General features: G+C 43.4%; 1 protein-coding gene across 1 annotated transcript in view; it reads right to left on the bottom strand.

The window, feature by feature from the left end:
* Positions 1-18777, bottom strand: part of LOC122204457 (transient receptor potential cation channel subfamily M member 3) — an 89324-nt gene that overhangs the window by 37159 nt on the left and 33388 nt on the right. Inside the window, exons 10-12 of the mRNA XM_042911958.1 lie at positions 17946-18074; positions 13244-13495; positions 6939-7113 (exon numbers count right to left, since the gene is read on the bottom strand). Coding sequence (XP_042767892.1) covers positions 6939-7113; positions 13244-13495; positions 17946-18074 — 556 coding nt within the window. The remainder of the gene's footprint in view (positions 1-6938; positions 7114-13243; positions 13496-17945; positions 18075-18777) is intronic.

Here is an 18777-nt window from a genome sequence, read left to right on the forward strand (position 1 = left end):
TTCCCTCTTTCTTCCGTTCCTCCTCTTTTCCTTATCCCTCCCTCTCTCCTTCCCTTTTCTTTCCTCTCTTCCTTGTAGCTGTCCAACAATACTCTCTGTACACAGACTACGATGATGATTTGTTCAGTACATAGTTCTTCAACCTGGCTGTAGTTCTTTTCTCGATTGAAAATTCAGCTAAGTTTCAGCAGGCTATCAATTCTAGGATCCCCTGATTTCACCCTTCTTTCTGTGTGTGTGATGCATGAATCCATAGTCACCTGTATTTAACTTAACTCGAATTAAAAAAAAATTGTGTAGATGCTTGTGTAAAACAGATAACAACCTGATTCTCTTTCTGTTACTTGCTTCAAAGTGTTTCATTCACATACTATCTCTCTCTTTTCTCCCTTTCCCCAGAGCCTTCTGGAACACCTTTGTCATTGAACACATACTCCTCTGCTTTCTCATACTTTTATAAGCCCACCCCCACCCCCATCTTCATTTTCTTGCCTTCACTAAATCTCATTTTTCAGAAAGACACCCTGAAACCTTCTCGAATGAAAATTGCACACTCTTGTACATCCACCATTGTGGTCCCCATAAGTAATGTCTGCATTGTCACTGATACTTTGCCTCTTCCAAACCACTGCTTTTCACTCTTGCTCAAAAAGCCCTTCTCCTTTGAGTTTCAGGTCATTCTGATTAAAGTCTTCCTGTCCACTCCCTCTTCTGTCACTATGGACACTTCAGTATCTGCATTGACAAACACAGAAGAACCTAGCTTCAAGATGCTTGGCCTGAATTCCAAAATATCCTAGAACTTATTCTGGACATTATCATTATCCTAAATTGTCCTAGCTCTGGACTCTGAATACCAGTTTACCATTCTCTGGCCACAACATCTTATCACCACATGTCTCAGGATCCTTAGTTCTCAAAGCACTTAGTTCTCTAGTCTTTTGTTGTCCATTCTTTTTCCTCCTAGGTACTTAGCAACATTATACCTTTATTTTCTTCTCCTTGCATCTTAGACCTCATAATGTGTAACTTTAAGGACCCTTGCAACCATCTTCAAAACACGTAGTCTCCTTTCTTTCTGCCATACTGGCATAGCAAAGCTTCAATCTTGGATTAACCCAACTATTTGTTTTTCTTGATCTGGGCTGCTGAGTCTTGACTGAGAAAACAGACAACCTAACTATGCAAATAGGTGGCCCTAAGCAATCCTTTGATGTGTACTTAGTGGCTTTCCTAAGTGGTGATTACAAAACATTACTCTTCTTCTCAAAGCCCCACTTCATTGATCTTCCTCCTCCCCTTGCCACCTCCACACAGACACAACACTTCTCCCTCTCTCTTCCCTAGTAAATGCTTTGCCTTGCTGCTCGTTTGCTCTTAAATCACTGTAATTTGTTTTTGCATGCACTCTTGAAATAAAAATCCTCTGGCCAAAATTATCAGTGACTTCCTAAAGGTCTAACTGTATGGACTTTTTTCTAAATATTCACCTAATTGTTGTCCTCTCTTGCACTGGATACTGTCCTCCATTCCACTGCTCTACTCTGGCTTTCTCTCTCTACCTGTGCTCCCTGGCAAGCTCACCCACTTCCTTGGCTTTAACTGGAATTATATTCTTGATCTCCAGATCTGTACCACCAGGCCACCTCTTTCTACTTAGCTCCAGAGACCTAGACACAAAATAACCTTCTTCATGGTTTTCCTGGAATTCCTAGGGGAACCTCGAACTCAATCCAACTCCAACTGAACAAATCCCCCTTCCTTCATAGTTCTTACTGCTAGGTTCTCTATCTCACTAAATGATGTCATTCTTGAGACTAAGCCAGAAACCCTAGAGTGACCTGTTAGCTTCTCCGTCTTAAATCCTCTTCCACTTCCCCACCACCATCCTCTGCCCCACCTGACTTCTGCCCAAGTTCTTCTGATTTTACCTTTTTAAAGTCTCATGCTGCCTATATTCTCCATTCCAACTGCTACTGTATTAGCTAGTGTGCTCTCACCTCCCATCTTTATATTTTTGCTTGAGAGCTCTGACTAAAACATGTCAGATCATGGTACCACCCTGAACATGGAGTATAAGTCCTCCAAGATCTATACTACTGTCTCTCTCTTTAGACCCATCTGTTCTGCTTCTTGCCTCCTGCCTCTCACCCTACGGTCAGCCATATTAAACTACCTGCTGTGCCTGGAACTGTCCACGCTGAGTCTCCGTTTCGAGTGCCATTCTTCTCCTTCACAGCCCCCTGCTCCCATCTGCCCAGCAAATATCTGCTCACATTTCAGGTCTCAGTTCAACCTTCCCATTCTTTGCAAGGCTTCATCTGTTGTGGCCCCCACGCTCACACTAGGAAGAACCGACCACTTTTCTTTTGGGACTCCATCTCCACATACATAGTGTCAATGTCAGTTTGCCTTTCTTGGCCTGTAAATTCCTTAAAGACAATATCTCTGCCATGTGCATCTCTTTACCTTGGTGTCCAGCTCATAGTAGGATCGAAAATAAACATCCATTGAATGGATTAAAAATGGGGCCCAACCTGTGGGCAAAGGCTAAATGAATATTATGATAGAGGAGCAAATGTTGATCGCTATAGCGTACTGAATCATCACAAAGGCCTGTCTGCTGTTTGTAAACTCACTAAGTCTCAGTTTGCATTAGCAAACAAGTCGGGTGGATATTCTCTAGAATGTAAGCTGACTTTCAGGGGCAGAGAAAGGGGGGTGGTGCCTCCGATTGGCTTGCTTCCTTAGCAATCTGCGAAAACAAAACCCAGCAAAACAATTCCCCCTTTCCCAAAAGTTGGCATTGGCTCAAGTTTTTCTTTTCCGAAATACTTTCTTTGGTCAGGCAGCACTCCCCACGCTATAGCTGTTAGGCATTAGTGTGCTCTGAATCCATTAGAGAAGGTCAGTCCTGAATACCAAACAGATGCAGAGCCCTGAGTTTCCAAAACTGGAGTCCAAGGATCGAAATGCATAACAATAGCCATGTTCTCTGTTCATGCTGTTCTAAGATTTGCCACAAGCAGGCATTTTTCCACACTGGAAGTGAGGAACACATCATTTGAGACAGAAAAGTAATACAAAGAAGTGTTTTAGAAAAAATGACGCCATGCATTAAATAGATTGGATAGTTAATTTAGGCCAAGAGGAACAGCCAAATAATATTAAGTTGTTACGGTAAAAAGTAAGTTTTGGACATTTTGCTTTCACGTTACTACCCAAACTTATAAAAATACTCAGAGCAGCAGAAAGAAGGGCTAAATTTAGACCCTGATTTAATGCATTCAAGAGCATGATTCATTTTCCCCCTGCCCTGGTACAGTCTGGGAAATCTGTGTGTGTGGTAGGCAACACAAGGATGCCTTGTAAATAAAGGGAAATCTCATTCATCCAGAGGCTCAAGGAAGCTAGAGACACCCCATCTTCTCTGCCAACAAAGGTATATTTCTAGGTACTTCACACCATGGAACCAGATATCACAACTGGTGAGAATCCACCTAATTTTAGCTTTGCCCTGGCCTTGGCATGAATGTGCTGTTGCTTCTTTTCTCTAAGTGGCTTTTCCCCCCTGTCAGGCTCCAGGGGGGTCCTGACCAGCTCTCAGATGCCATGCAACATGGGTCACCTTAATGAGACACTTATAAGGATGTCATCGTTTGGTAGCAATACCTTTAGCAAGCTGGGGCCCGAGTCACTGAATGGTAGCCCATACATTGGGTCTTACAGAGCTAGTACTATATATAACGTCAACATCTAAGATGATCTGGGGTCGTTTGAAAAATAACCACAAGCCCAAACTAAACCAAGCCAACAACAGTGAGTTCAATTCTTATCAGTTCATCAGGGTGCAGGGCAAAACGTCCAGAGAGAGCAGACCATCACTGTCCCTTCCCCAGTTTGTTTCATTATCTGCTGCTGCCAATCACGATCTTGCATTTGCATCTGCTCCTGACACAAAGCAAATATTTTAGCCTCTACAGATAATCGAGATTAATGCCAGACTGTCATTTGTGTTAATCTAACCTAGTTTAGAGGCGAAAACCACCTAAATTATTTTGTGATTTTACAGTGACTCCATTCTTTCTTATTTCTTTTGCTTTTAGTCTTTGAGCACATTTGGAAAGTAACCTTAGAAGTCTCATCTCAGCTGTTTTCACCTTATTGAAAGTTTCTGGGCTTAGGATAAACTATAAGAAAAATAAAAGGAATGCATGTAAAAAAATCTGTAGTTCAGTAACTTTGCCTCCCGGAAGTGAGGGCATTAAAGCTGTCCTCCCTTCTGAGATATAAGACAGACAGTAATAACCCGCCCCTTGGGGCCCATTATACATCCATATACAATTATGCCAAGAAAGATCATTTCCCCAAACATGAAATGGGCTCAGCAGTTTTGCAGTTAAAAACAGAGTTAGATATGGAACACGTGCATCACATTAGAAATGAGTCGCTCTGAGAAGGTGTGTGTGTGTGTGAATGAGCAGCGCGGGAGAGGCCCACACAGGGGCACATTTGCAGGATGGGATTGGCAGACCCTGGGCAGGGCCGTGGGTCCAGGTGGATATGAGACCCAATCAGCCTGAACACATGCTTCACAAACCAGCCTGGACACCGCACAAAAAAGAGGCAAGACACCGTAGGGCAGCATAAATGATTTGTACCTTTCTCAAATGGCTTGGTTCTTAGGTCTCCTGGGCAATTCTGAATGACCAGGTGGGGCAGTCACCCAATGCCCCTTGGGCTTGTCCAGTACCATAACATGAAAATCAAATTATTTTAAAAATAGGGATGTTCTGTGACCTTGGCCACATGGAATGACCAATTTGGGGGTCATTTGAGAAAGGACAAATACTCGTTAGCACTCTAAACAGCAAACTGGCTGATTTAGCTTAGAACAGTTGGCTACCATTGCAGCCAATTTTGGAATGTCAAAAAAGAAGGTAAGTCAGGGAAGGGTGTCATGAAGTTTGCATCCATCCAAGGCTGGGTCACTTAGATATTGAGATTTGGGGTAGAAATTGATTCTCACACATGTAGAGCACCACAGATCTAATGAACAACGAGGGACATCTATTTTCATACTTCACTCACACAAAACACCTCTCTTTCATCTCTGGGGTGGGGTGGGGGTGTTCCAGTTCTAAACTACAATCAGCCCTTCTTTTAGAATAACAATAATAAATCCTCTTATTCAGCCAGATGGTGGTGTCTGTTGCACTAGGTTGGGCTCATAGTACAACATCAATAAATGGCCACTTGTAGAGGGACAGACAGAATCCCATTTATAAAACATACCCACACTTCCTTCCTTCTCCCATCCCAAAATGTTGCATTGTCAAAACAGCCATGGGGGATTAATCTCATTTTGGGGAAGAAAGGAAAACTAAGGAAGGCAAAATAACATATGTGGAAAGCAATTTTTTTGGGGGGGAAATAATACATTTAATCTCTGAGGAAAATGATCGTCGATGGGCTTTTAGTCGTTTTGCCCTTAGGGACCAGCTGAAAGGATCCCGAAAGGGTTTTCCCCAGACCCTGGAAAGCTGTCGTGGTGAAGGTTGCACATTGCCAACTAGGAGATGGAGTTAAAAATTCTTCCTCAGTGAGCTTGGCTAAGTCTCCTGAAATGAATATTTGTTCCAATGAGGTGTTCCCAAAAGCTTTCTGGCCTCAGATAACTCATTTTAAGAAAGGTATTTGTTCAAAATCCATCACAGGAGGGAAAATGACATATTAATGTATCCTGTTGCCAATGTACACATGCTCTACATGGGCCCAGAGGGCTCAGACTCTTTGCTGCTTGCTCCTTATTTACTTGGTCTCAGCCCTACCTGGGATTGGCGGGGGTGGAGGGGGATGCTGACTAGTCTCTGCTCCTGCTCTTAATAAACTATACTACCTGGTTATGTAACCCTAATCCATGTCCACAGTCCAGGGCTCAGATGGCTGGCTTGTCAGCAAAAAATGTTTCAAAAATGTTAATTCGACAGTGTTGGAGGGATGTTATTTCTAGAGCCAAACTCCTTAGGGAAAATGGGAAGTAGGTGCTCCAGGGATCCAGTTCCTCCATACTGAAAGATACTTCTTTCCTGATGCCTTCTTCCCAAATAATGTCCCAATGCCTGGTGTGCCCTGACATTTGGTCCAAATAAAATGCTGGAACATATTCATAGGATACAACTATCTCCAAACTCTATATAAGAGGGTGTTTATTATAGAGAATCAGCCTCTATTAGGGCATGAAACATCAAAGCCTGCGGGCACTTGCTCCTCACACTGAATCATTTCATGATATAGATACTATTTTTTTACCCCTGGCATTTACAGCAAGCAACTCAGTTTACAACCTAAGGCATTTTCCATACTTCCAGGCAATGACTACTAGCTTCTTTTGAGTCTCAATAGCACATAATTTAAGACAGTGGGAAAAGGAGCTAGAGAATAGTTTCCATTGCAAGGAAAACACCATGCAGATGTTTGCCCTCTTGAATTCTGATGGCAAAATAGAGACTTGTTTATTTGTTCTGAAGTCAGATCCAAGGAATTTAGTTTTTACAGGCTGGGGGTTGGGGTAGGGGTGGGAAGTAATGACATAATATATTAATAATATTGAAATGTTCAACACATGGCCCTAGGATTTTCAATCCCCAAATAATTTAGGGGGAACCATTTTTATAATGGCTCTTCATTAAATTTGGTACACCTGATGTCAATCTGTGTCACAGTGATGACATACCAGAAAAAACACCCAAGGACTACTTTGTTAAAATTGTATATTCACCTTCTATAATTGTTTTTTACCTCCAAGATAGCAAGCTAGGAATTGGTCCTCTATCTTGAGCCATTTATTGAGAACAAACAAATGAACTCAGAAAAGACATGACCCAATTGAAGTTCAATACCTGACTTTGGTGTATGAGAATCATAAACTTGCTTACGGTCTATCTGGTCCGCAAACACTTCCCCATAAATCATCCAATAGGGCATGTAGAAGATGTTCTTGGCCAATTTCCATGATGGTTCTTCATTGGGAAAGAGAATGGCTTGCCTGGCGACCCCAAAACTCATCAGTACCACCAGCATAATGATGACAAAGTACATCATGTCTATCATCTGGAAGGGTGTGGAAGCAGAGGGAGAAAAAAAAGAAAATCCACATGATTGAGTGTTCCTATGATATCAACACTGATGGAAACCTTTGGAGGAGGTTCATTTTCAACACTTCTGACAAGGGATATATAGATAGACAGCTGTGTCCAAGTAAGAAAGAGAACACTTGGTCTATTGAAACAACGTCCACAGAATTTTATCAGTAACTCAAAAGCATTTAAAAAAAAGGCATGCATAGAAAGGAAGCCCCTCACTTTCCACTGTTGTCTGTGCTACCTAGTTAAGACTAGGCATGGGAGTCACATGAAGCTCGGGTCTCTTTATGAATCCAGCTCTGTTCCTGGGAGCCGGTGTCCTCCCTGGGTCACTTTCTTCTTAGCAAAATTGAACTTGGGATGATCGAACTATTTCAAGAACTACTGCAATGTTGTAAATTCCCTAAGTTTGAGAGTTGGAATGCTCAAGAAAGTAATTACTTGCAAGCAAAGCTAGGACAGCCCACATACCCACCATCCACCTTCTTATTCTTGTGGCCCCACCTCACTGCCTGATATTCTACCACAAACCAGTCTCTCAGAGAATCACTCTTTCTGTACTTAATTCTCTTGCAGCATATCCTATCAGTTATAGAGGGTGTTTTTGTCGGCAATAGAATCAGGTTGCCTAATGGCCCATTTCTGTGTCTGCTGTTGAAATGTTGGACTTTCATCTTGACATGTTTATAAAATTCTCTTGACTGCATTCAAGCACAATGTTATCTCTCGTTCCTCTTTGTTCCTTTCTTTTTTGCTTGTTTTCGTGATACATATTATCAAGGATCTGTTTCTCATATGCCAAATTACTTTCCTTTTATCACCAAAAATAGATGAGGATGTAATAACTATTATTTTGTCTGGCCAGAACCCATTGCCTCCTTCTTTTAGAAGCAGTTCCCACCCATTTTGGCCACAAATATGGTGTCTTTTCCAGGCTAGGTTAATGATGGTACCTCACCCTCTGGCAACAGTGATAGGAGGTAGGCATGTGACACAAGATGGGCCAACCAATATCCTCTCTTTGGATTTTTTCAACTGAAGCTGGGATAGAGAAGCTCCCTTTCTTTCTCTGTAATGATATAAATTCAGAGTGTCTGAGGCTGAGTCCCCCACCAGTAAAACTGATCGAGAGTGAATGAAGCAGATATTCCAGACAGAGAGAGACAGCATGTTCTGAAAGTGGTTGAGAGCCTGACTGCAGTAACCCTTAAGGCCAGTTTCATCATGCCCTGCCATAAGTCAGTATATCCCTCCTGGGCTTAAGCTAGTTGGAGATTGGTTTCTATCCCTTGCACCAAACCATCTAACACAAAAGACAACCTTCTCTGGGATATCAAACTTCCTGAAGGGATACCCACCCACAAAGAAAGAGTAATGAAAATTTTATCGTTGATAATGAAGGCTTTAAATTAGCTTTAAAATTTTATTTTAAAACAATATTCCATGGTGCCTGTTATTAGAATTAAAACACAATAGCCTTCTGCTTTGCCTTAGGACACTGAGGGCTCAAAATATTTTTGGCCAATTAATCAACTGTCAAGGCAACTTCTGAATCCATCTTTCAAGTATCATCTGACTTTGAAACTAAATAAGAATTTCTCAAAAGTTGATGTTCATTCATATTTGTTCACTGTTTTTAAAGATACGTGCTACTTAATTAGTTATTCCTTTCACAGCTTAGTGGCCTCAGGACTCTCTTACAAGTGAACAAGCCAGCTGTGTCGAAACAGTTTTATAGGAAACATAGGCCTGTTTCCCATCCTCTATTTTGTAAAATTATTTCATCATTTATTTACCAAACGTTCCATCAATGAAAAAACACTAATGGCTCCACTAATGGGTGGGGAGAGGAAGGTGGGTACTCATGAGATTTAGGAGCTAGTCTGACCCAAGAAAACTCAGCCAGTACACACAGCAACTGTTCTAATTCAATTTCTCAGGACTGTTTTCATTCAAATTGACTGTGCTACCTACCTGAAGGGCCAAAACAATCTAAGACAAGAAACATTCTTCCCACTCAACTTCATCTATTTCACAAAAGTCTTCCACACAAATACTGAAATCTGATAGAGCAGAATGCAGAAGTAGAACATTATTAGTAAAAACCAGGGCTGGGTACCTCTGTTTTTACAGTTAAATTGTCCAGTCAGTTCAATATTAAGAGAGCTGATTCTGTCCCACTCTTGTATATATCTGTAGGTTGTGTTCTATACAGGTGAGTACATATGGTGGTGGTTATGCACATGTTTTCAGGTGTTTGACCACCTGAGTTTTCATCTTGCCTCTGCTAGTAAAAATAGCTTAGGTGGACATGTGCAAGTTGCTCAATCTTGGTTTTCTTTTCCTTTTTTTTTTTTTCAAAATGGGGATAATGACAATCACCATGCATATTAATTTCATAAGGCTTAAATGAGATAATATGTGAAACAATGTGGGTAGGTCTCAGTAAATGTTAATGGATTGCTGTTAGAATTGGAAGGTCAGGTTGTGAAGTCTGATTGGGTAAGAGCTGGTATCCTGCCTTTGTTTTTTGCCTGGTTTCTGGTTATTCTGTTGCTAAACAAAGATACTAAAACCCATTTCATGGGGTTGTAGTGATGATATGTCTGACATGGTATTTGGCACAGAGTAAATGATAGTTATTATAATTCTTGTTTTTATTCTGCATTATACAAGTGAGTTTAGTACTAGGTTTAGAGAATTGCATTGAGAAGTGGAATATAAAGAAAAGGGGTCAGGATTCCAGTAAGAGATCCTGGATTTAAAGATCAGTTGGGATCTTACTTTTTTAATTTTTTTGGTCGAGAGAGAGAGAGAGAGCGTGCGCAAACAGGGGCAGAGAGAGAGGGAGAGAGAATCCTAAGCAGGCTCCACACTCAGCACACAGCCTGCTGCAGGCTTGATTCCATGACCCTGGGATCATGACCTGAGCCAAAAATCAAGAGTTGGACTTTCAACCGACTGAGCCACCCAGGTGCCTGAATCATACTTGATCTATGTATTGTGTCCAGGTATCTTATCAGATGTCTGTCCCTAGACCACAGGGTATAGTGAGTTCCTTGGTTGTTTAGTACTGAAGAGGGCCTCTGTAATGTTGAGGGGTTTTCAGAATAATCACATGCGGGCATATTTTATTAAGCTTCCCACCTAGCAGTCCATCTAACTCACTGATAAATTCTATAGGCATATTTCACCTACCTTCTGGATCAGAGACTCAATTATTTAACTAATTATCTTAAAAGCCCCATAAAAGAGAACAAAGCCACCAAATATACTCATTTTCTACTTATTTTTGACTTATAAGTGGAATCATTCATAAGTTGGAAGGCAGAGAAAATGCAGTCCATCTCGCTCACTCGCTCCATAATAAGGTTTCATTCTAGTCAAAATTGGGGATAATTATGCCATTATTAAAATAACAGACGTAGATTTTAAAATAAGGTTGCTGGTTTAGTGTGACTTTAGTTATTTCAACTATTTAAATGCCATCCAATCTTTTAAAGTGATATATTTGGTTTGTTTGAGACTTCAGATCTTATTTAATGAAACAAAACAACAAGGCAACGATCAATTAGAAAAACAAGCAATCAGATTACATAACCGTCTGCTGTGGTGCTTCTCAACAGAGGGCAATTGTGTCCCCAGGGGACATGTGGCAATGTCTGGAGATGTTTTTGTTGTCATAAGCATATGTGTGTGTGCGTGTGTGTCCGCACGCACACGTGCACGCCTACACTACTGGCATTAGTGGGTAGAAGCCAGTGACGCTGCTAAATATTGTGTGATGCACAGCATGGCCCCCACAACAAAGAATTATCTAGTCTGAAATATCAATGGTATCAAGGTTGAGAAAACTTGGCCTAATTTTGTGGCTGTTGTAACTCTTCACTTTCATTGGGTCCATTTGAGTATACATTTGAGAATCTCATGGAAGCTTGTCTTCTCTGTCCAGAAAATTCATACACCCACAAATTTTTATATACAAATTAGGTGGAGGGTCCACTGATCCTTTCTCTTAAATCTTTCCCACTGGCTCTAAATTGAGATTCTCTGCTTTTAGACATAAGAATCTTTACCACAATCTCAAATTCATTACTAAAAGAACAGAGAAGATTATAGAACAGGTTGTGCAATAGAGTAAGATACACATCCCCCCCCCCCCAGTCAAAAATCCCAATTGAACTGGGATTCAGTTTTGGGTAAATAATTCAAGCTTGTTGAATTCAAGTTCTTCCTCTCTAGAATGGGCTTGGTGATATCTCCCCTAAGCAATACTGGTGTTATAGGTCTCAAGCTTTTGTATAAAAGGGTTAGGAATAGAGTGGAATAACCGTGCTCACCAATATCTCACCCCCTCCCCACTTTTTATTGTACTTTCATAAACAGAAGGCACACATAAACATAACAGATGCAATTTTATCAACTACCTGCTATGAGCCAGACCCTATCAGCTACTTGGCATGTGTTATTTGTAATCATCACAAAAGCCCTGCAAGATATAACCTTGCATTTATTATAATTACTTTAAATGAGTAAACTGGGTCTTAAGGAGGTTAAATACATTTCTCAAGGTCTCATAACTCCTACCTTTTGGATTCAAATTCTCCTTCCCTTTACTTGTGTTTCTCAGTGCTTTTGTAGGAAGAGTCTTGGTTATTTAAGATTCATTTCAGTAGAGTGACACATGCACCCACACACTAATAATAATGATAAACACAGATCTGCTGACTGAAAGGTCAGCTGTGATGATGTATATAGTGAAATTTGAGGGAGGATGATAAAGGACAGCTATTGACCAATTGTTAGTTTTTGACAGCCCACAAGTGGAAGTAGACGGGAGGTTATTAGAACAGAGTTTTTCAGGAAGAGGCGTTTACCATGGTAGGATGGAGGTATTTGGGTTTTTCCACATATGCGCTGTGAAGGTGAAGTAAGGGTCACACTTTGAAAAGTGGGGTAATTGATAAGAAGCACCTAGGTTCTGAGCAGAGGGCTCTAATTCTTTTTCTAGTGAGTCTGGAGCAGGAGCTGATATATTTGTGCACCCCTAGGGTTCACACTACTGCTGTCCTCCTAGGGCTGAGTCTTTATGGAGAGAGTCCGGAAACCAGGGTGGTCAAGGAACAAGTCCACAGCCATTTGTGGGAAAGCATATTAGTTTGCCACTTGGGATTCTTTTTTTTTAAATTTTTTAAGTTTTTTTTTTTTTTAAATGTTTATTCATTTTTGAGAAAGAGAGAGCACAAGTGGGGGAGGGGCAGAGAGAGAGGGAGACACAGAATCCGAAGCAGGCTCCAGGCTCCGAGCTGTCAGCACTGAGCCTGACTCGGGGCTTGAACGCATGAACCATATCATGACCTGAGCCAAAGTCAGATGCTTAACTGACTGAGCCACCCAGGTGCCCTCTGGGATTCTTTTTTAAAGAATAGGTAGGGGCATCATTCTGGAACCCAGTTCTTAACTCTCCATTTTCCAGTAGTGTAACAAAATACATGATATATGGATAGAACGTAATATCCAAATAAAATTCAACCTAACTCAACTAAAATAGACTGTACTTCCTTCCCTTTGTGTAGGGAAAGGCATTTTTCAAGGACTTTATTAGGAAAAAAAAAATAAGAAATGTTAAAATTTAAAAATCTTCTAAAGATTTGGAGTGGAGACCCACTCTTCCTCCAAGATCCAGCTAAAATGTAACCTCCACACGAAGCCGTCCCTGACCTACATTGTCTTTTCTATGCTCCTTTATACACATCTCTCTAACAGCATTCGCACACTGTATGGTAATTACTTCTCTCTCATCTTCAATCTCACGGAATGAGCACCTTTAAATACCCAACTCCTACTCCGGTGCTTAGCCCAAAAGAGATGATCTGTGTATGTTTTTCAGTAAGTAAATGGGTGAATGATCGTTAATTTTCCAGTGATGTATACAGATGTAGTCAAACTCCCAAACGCTCAAAAGGAATTAAAAATCCAAACACCCCCAGGGCCATCTCAGACCATCACAGCAGGCCCAAATGAATGATTTTCCTCTTCCTATTACTGCCACTTCTCCTCTGCATATTTATAACACGGAATCAGAGAACCCTGCTTACCATTTTTCCAATCATCATTACGTATGGGCCCAAATACTTGTTCACGCCGAAGATGTCTAGTAGACGGATGTACCAATAAATGATGTTCACACAATAGATGACCCTCCCATCACTCCTGAAGGGCTGGTCTTGGAGACGAAGGATCATTCCCACAGAGAACAAAAGGATGGCTATTAGGTCTGTGACATTCCAGTACTCCTGCAGCCACACCTTTACTTTCTGTAGCAACTTCCCTGGCTCTGACATCAGGATCTAAAAGACAGGAAAAGAGGGTGGGGTTAGGTCTGGTTTCAGTCCATGTTTTAGGTCCAGTTGGAAAACGCTTGGTCTGTTAGTTGACATCAGTAGCTTGTTTTGTTTACCTGTGTTTACTTGAATATTTGCATGCTATGAATATACCACTGAGCTAAGCTCAGACCAGGAAGATACAAGCATTCCAGAGGCAAACAGAAGCAAGAAGTTTGATCCTTTGGGTTGCCTTACAATCCTAAGATACCCATTAGGGTTTTGCTATAAAATGACAGATTCCTGACACACTGCAAATCTCTGAAATTCCACTCCATCTCAGTAAAGAGTGCCACCATATTGAGTTACTCAGACCACCAGGGAGGACTCCTTCATTCTTCTCGTCACATCCATATAATCTGTATCAATATCACCTCTATTTCTAAATACAATCTGATCCAACCACTGCTCACCACCACCCACTGTTGCCATTGTATTCTCAGTCCTACCACATCACCTAGATGATTGCAACAGCCTTCTGACTGGTATTCCTGCCACCATCGGTGTCTACTCTCCCTCAACCCATTCTCTAACTAGCACACAGAATGATCTTTAAAAACTGAAGCCGTGATCTGGGTGGTGATTACACACGGTTGTATGGGTAAACAGAATGAGTTTATTTATTTTCTTATAAATAAGAATGAGTTTATTATTTTCCTATGAGTTGTTTATTTTCTTCCAGGTAAATTATACCACAATCTAAAAAAGAGAGTGATTTGAGAGATGTATGAACAACAACAAAAACTAAAGCAAATTGTGATAAATGAATATTTCAATCTCCCGATGGCTTCCAACACACACAGAGAAAGACCCAAACTCCTTACGGTGGCTTCATTTCACAGCCCACCACATTCCCCCCATTCAACACCTACGGACATAGCGGCTCATTATATGCTCGGGACATTTGCACTTGTTCCTTCTGTTGGGCATTTTCTTCTCCCAGAATTTTACATGTTTTGCTCCTCCTCATCCTCAAGGTCTCTGCTCTAATTTCCCTTTCTTAAGAAGATCTTTGACTATCCTACCTGCAGGGGCCTCCACATCCCTGTCACTTGCTAATATATTACCCTATCTTCGGTTTTGAAGAGTTTGTCACTCTATGAAGTTTTCTGTATGCAGGTAAACATGTTGTCTGTGTTGGTCTACCCACCTATCATCTCCACTGTAAACTCTGAGGCAGACCCTTTGGTCCCCAGGGCCGGTTACATAACAGATTCTCAATTAAATGTTTGTTGACTGACTGCTACATATCATTAGGTACTGGGTAGGGCTCTGACTTACCTCAAATCTAGAGGGGCCTTTTTGCTGCCACACAGAGGCTCTATGAAACGCATAGTTGGAGAGTGAGTCCCACTGGTCCGACACCACAGCTTGTCCCCGGATGTGAGGAGCCAGGGAGGCTGGCCTATAGAGGCTGAGTAGCTGGGCCTTTGGGTTTACCCGGAGACTTCAGTCTCTTTGAGCCATCACCCAACTCGGAATCTCCTCTCAAAAGAGAGGAAAGCAAAGACAGGGGACAGGGTCTAATCTGCAGCTGTTTATTTGCATCCTCTGGTCCCCTTTAATGGTTTGCCGTGACCTGAAATACTTAAGGAAGGGAGGTCTTAGTAAGTCAGGACGAGGGCTTGGAATGCTGTGCGAGATGCCAGAGCCAGCTGGTAGCCTCATTCTTCCTCCTCTGTAGGGCTACATTCACCCCTAAACCCCAGGCCAGGGTTTCTTGAGCGGGCATCAGAATCACCTAGGGGCTGGTGAAAACACGATGGCCGCGCCCTACGCCTGGAGTTTCTGCTTCAGTGATGCCTGGTGTGTGAGGCTGGAGAGTTTACATTCATAACAAGTTCTCAGGGCAAGCTGGGGTCCACAGGTTGAGGGAAGCACTGTCCTCCCCATCAGGGATTCCTGCAGCTGTCGTCGTCCTGGCGGTTTCTCACACCCCTGCATCTTAGCTAGGGAAAACTCCCTGCGTGTGGGTAGGGGGGCGGAGGGGAAATGCCTTGGAGTTTTTCTACCCCTGCGTCCACGCTTTCCTACAATTGGTCAACAGAGATTGATAGCATCAGTTTCTAAACTGTGGAAATATTTCTGTGAAATCCCAACATAAGAAAAAAAAAGGGGGGGGGGGAGGTCAAGGCTGAGAGGCTAGGGTGAAGCAGGAACGCAGGTACCCCGGCCCTAAAGCTTCTCCCACCGGCTCTGGGCCAGCCGCGACCCCCTGCTCCGAGGGGGCGTGGCCGCAGAGTGGGCGCGACCGCAGGAGTGGGCGTGCCCTCGCGCCGCGGCCAGGTCTGGCCCTCGCGGGGTTGCCGGGAGGAGGGTCCGGGGGGAGAACGTCCGCCCACGCACGGTGTAAACAGTTCCGGTCGCTTGAGGGATCCCCGCGGCTTGTTTTGGTGACTGCGCGCGGAAGTATGTGGTGCTGGGAATGGGTGGGCCGTCTGTGAAACCACAAAGCCCCGCTCGTATATCCCTGAAGGCCGGGAAGCCTACGGAGATTTCCACGTGTCCGGGATCTTGCGTGCCTGCGCCCTGCGGACGACGCGGAGGCGGGACCTGTGGGGTCCGCAGCCCCTGGGCGGTTGAGCATCCTCAGCGGGTCCGGGACCTGGGGCGGGGTGCGGCCCCGCCAGGCTGACAAGGAAAAGATCGCCCACGAAGGCGGTGGGGGCCTCCCCGAGCGGCCTCCTCAGGAGCCAGGACTCCTGGGATGACCCCCTGCTGACCCGACCCTGCAGAGCCCGGGCCACTGTTACATGCCGCCTCAGGAGAAATGGATATCCAGGCCGGGAGGTTCCTGGCAGCCCGCCTGCTTGGCAGCCTCTTCCAGAACAGTCCACGGAGTACAGGCTGCTCCCTGTCTTCTTCCAGCCTCGTCCCTGGAGGGATTCCAGTCTCCCTGCGCGAGTCTTTCCCTTTTCTGCTTATCACGGGGAAGTAATATGCATCTGGGCGTTAAATCACGGGAGAGGAGCTAGCACTGAACAGCACCAGAGCCCTTGGCGGTAGCAGGCCTCCGTTGTCAGAGCGCTACACAAAGAGCACTGCAAATTTATTACAGCTTTTTCAGTTTACCAATGGGAAATCCACGGCCGTGCTCAGGAAGTAGAAGGCATTGTGAATGGGGAGGCCGAACAGTACACAACTAGTTAGAACGAGGCCAGGCAGGGCATCCATTAAAAAGAATATCCAGCTTTTTATAAAATGGGACTAGTGCACACCTCCAAACTCTCAGCATGGGGACATGCTGATTAGAATTTAAGTGTCCCCGAAGCAGTTTAAAAACCCCAAAGAAGGGCTCTGAATGTATTTTAAGAGATTTTTAAAAATGATCCCATATGACGGCATCTAATAGATACTGCATCCTTTTCTCTGAAAGAGAACTAAAACCTAAGAGACTAAGGGTATTTTAACCGGTTGGTAATGAAGGCAAGGGTGAATTTGTGGATTTGTAGGAATCCATTTTTGTATGGATCCCGATGTATTTTCTCACTCACTGTAGCTTTGGGAGTAGGATTGCTCGAGAGCTCTTGAACGTGCAGTGGACTTGACAGAGAGTAATTCTTCCAGAAAAGACCTGCCCTGATGACTGTAGTTCCAGGGGGAAATGCAGAAGAATCATCACACAAGCGTGCCTTCCCTACAGCGTAGGGAATGGGTTGGTGGAGCGCGTTGAGCAGAGTTGCAGAGCCCTCTGGTGGACGTTTGCTTGACCACATTCATTTTAGCAGCTCAGATTGGGAAGGCCCCTGACTCTGGCTTTGAACTTCAAGCAAGTCATATGGGGGGTGGGGTTATGATGGCTCCTTTAACAAGGTGGGGATGTGGGGAGTACAGAGGGGCCCACACCCTCAACCCGAAGGACAAGAAATATATTCAGCCCACTTCAGTGATTCCTAGGGTTGGTGGAGAGGCTGGTGCTCAGCAGGTGCATAATAAATGTTGAGAAGGAATAAAGTAGAGGATAGATTAATGAATGGAAGCGTAGTTCCTTCTACAGCTGCTGAAATGCATTTGGAGAATCATAGGTATTGGATGATAGTGCCAAAGAGACCCAGAGTAAGGGGTTGCAATGGGAGTTAAAAGTGGAAAAATGGGAAAATTTGAAAACTCTCGTTTATAGGGTCGAGGAAAGAGACGTGTAAACAGTGTCGACGACAACTCTTCTTGGACAAGAGATCTGTTGGCAAAAGCTAGAGCAAACCCTGAGCAGGCGTGAAGTGATGACCCTATAAAACCCACACTATGACGCCTCCCCAGGTTTGCTACCGGCCCTCGAGGCCGAGTCCATTATTTCTGTGCAGCATAGAGAAAACGGTTTCTGGCTTAATTTGGATCCCTAGCATCGCCCCTCCCTTCCACTCACAAAGGTAACCGACCACTGTTTTTCTCCTATGTTCTCCTTTATGAAAGCAGTTACCTCTCTCATCTTCTCTATCCCCAGGGTGAATATGTACGAAATGACGATCCATTCCTGCGTGGAAGGCCAGCGCTCCATCTTCACTAACACGATATAGTTGAAGAGCATCAAGTATCCAATGTACGCCAGCTGTAAGGAAACACAATACAGGGTTCTGGCTACAGAGACCCGGGAGCCCGGCCCTTGGGCAAGGCCGCCGCATGGCAGAACAGAGCAAGGTCAGCAAGCAGGACTCAGAATTCACAACAAAATGAACTTCAAGGCTTTAAGCTATTCAAAGAATTTAAGGAAATGACTATAATGTTTGAAATAATGTGATGTGCTATCTTCCTTTTGTCCCTTACATGTGTCCCTGGGTCCAGTACTTTGCCTTTACTTCTGTGCCATGATGCATCCTTTTTGTTTGGCTATTACCGTTTCTTGTGTCTTTCTGGCTAAAAAGGGGATCTCTTCTCTCAGTGCTACTCTTGTTCATGCATAAGCCTCAGGTTCTTTTTTTTTCTTTTTAAGTTTATTTGTTTATTTTGGGAGAGAGAGAGAAAATGAGTAGGGGATGGGCAGAGACAGAAGGAGAGAGAGAATCCCAAAGAGGCGGGGCTGGATCCGAGGACTGTGAAATCACAACCGGAGCTGAAATCAAGTGTCAGACACTCAACCGACTGAGCCACCCAGGCGCCCGGAGCCTCAGGTTCTTGAACTAGGGCACACGGTGGATTTGTGCCTAATGAATGCCAGGTAGGTGAAATGTCTGTAGGAAGGAAAGGAAGGCACATACTATACTTGTAAACTGGTCAAACCAACATAAAAATAGACTGGATTTTATCTTGAAGTC

Source organism: Panthera leo, chromosome D4 (assembly GCF_018350215.1).
Source record: "Panthera leo isolate Ple1 chromosome D4, P.leo_Ple1_pat1.1, whole genome shotgun sequence".
Taxonomy (NCBI): Eukaryota; Metazoa; Chordata; class Mammalia; order Carnivora; family Felidae; genus Panthera; species Panthera leo.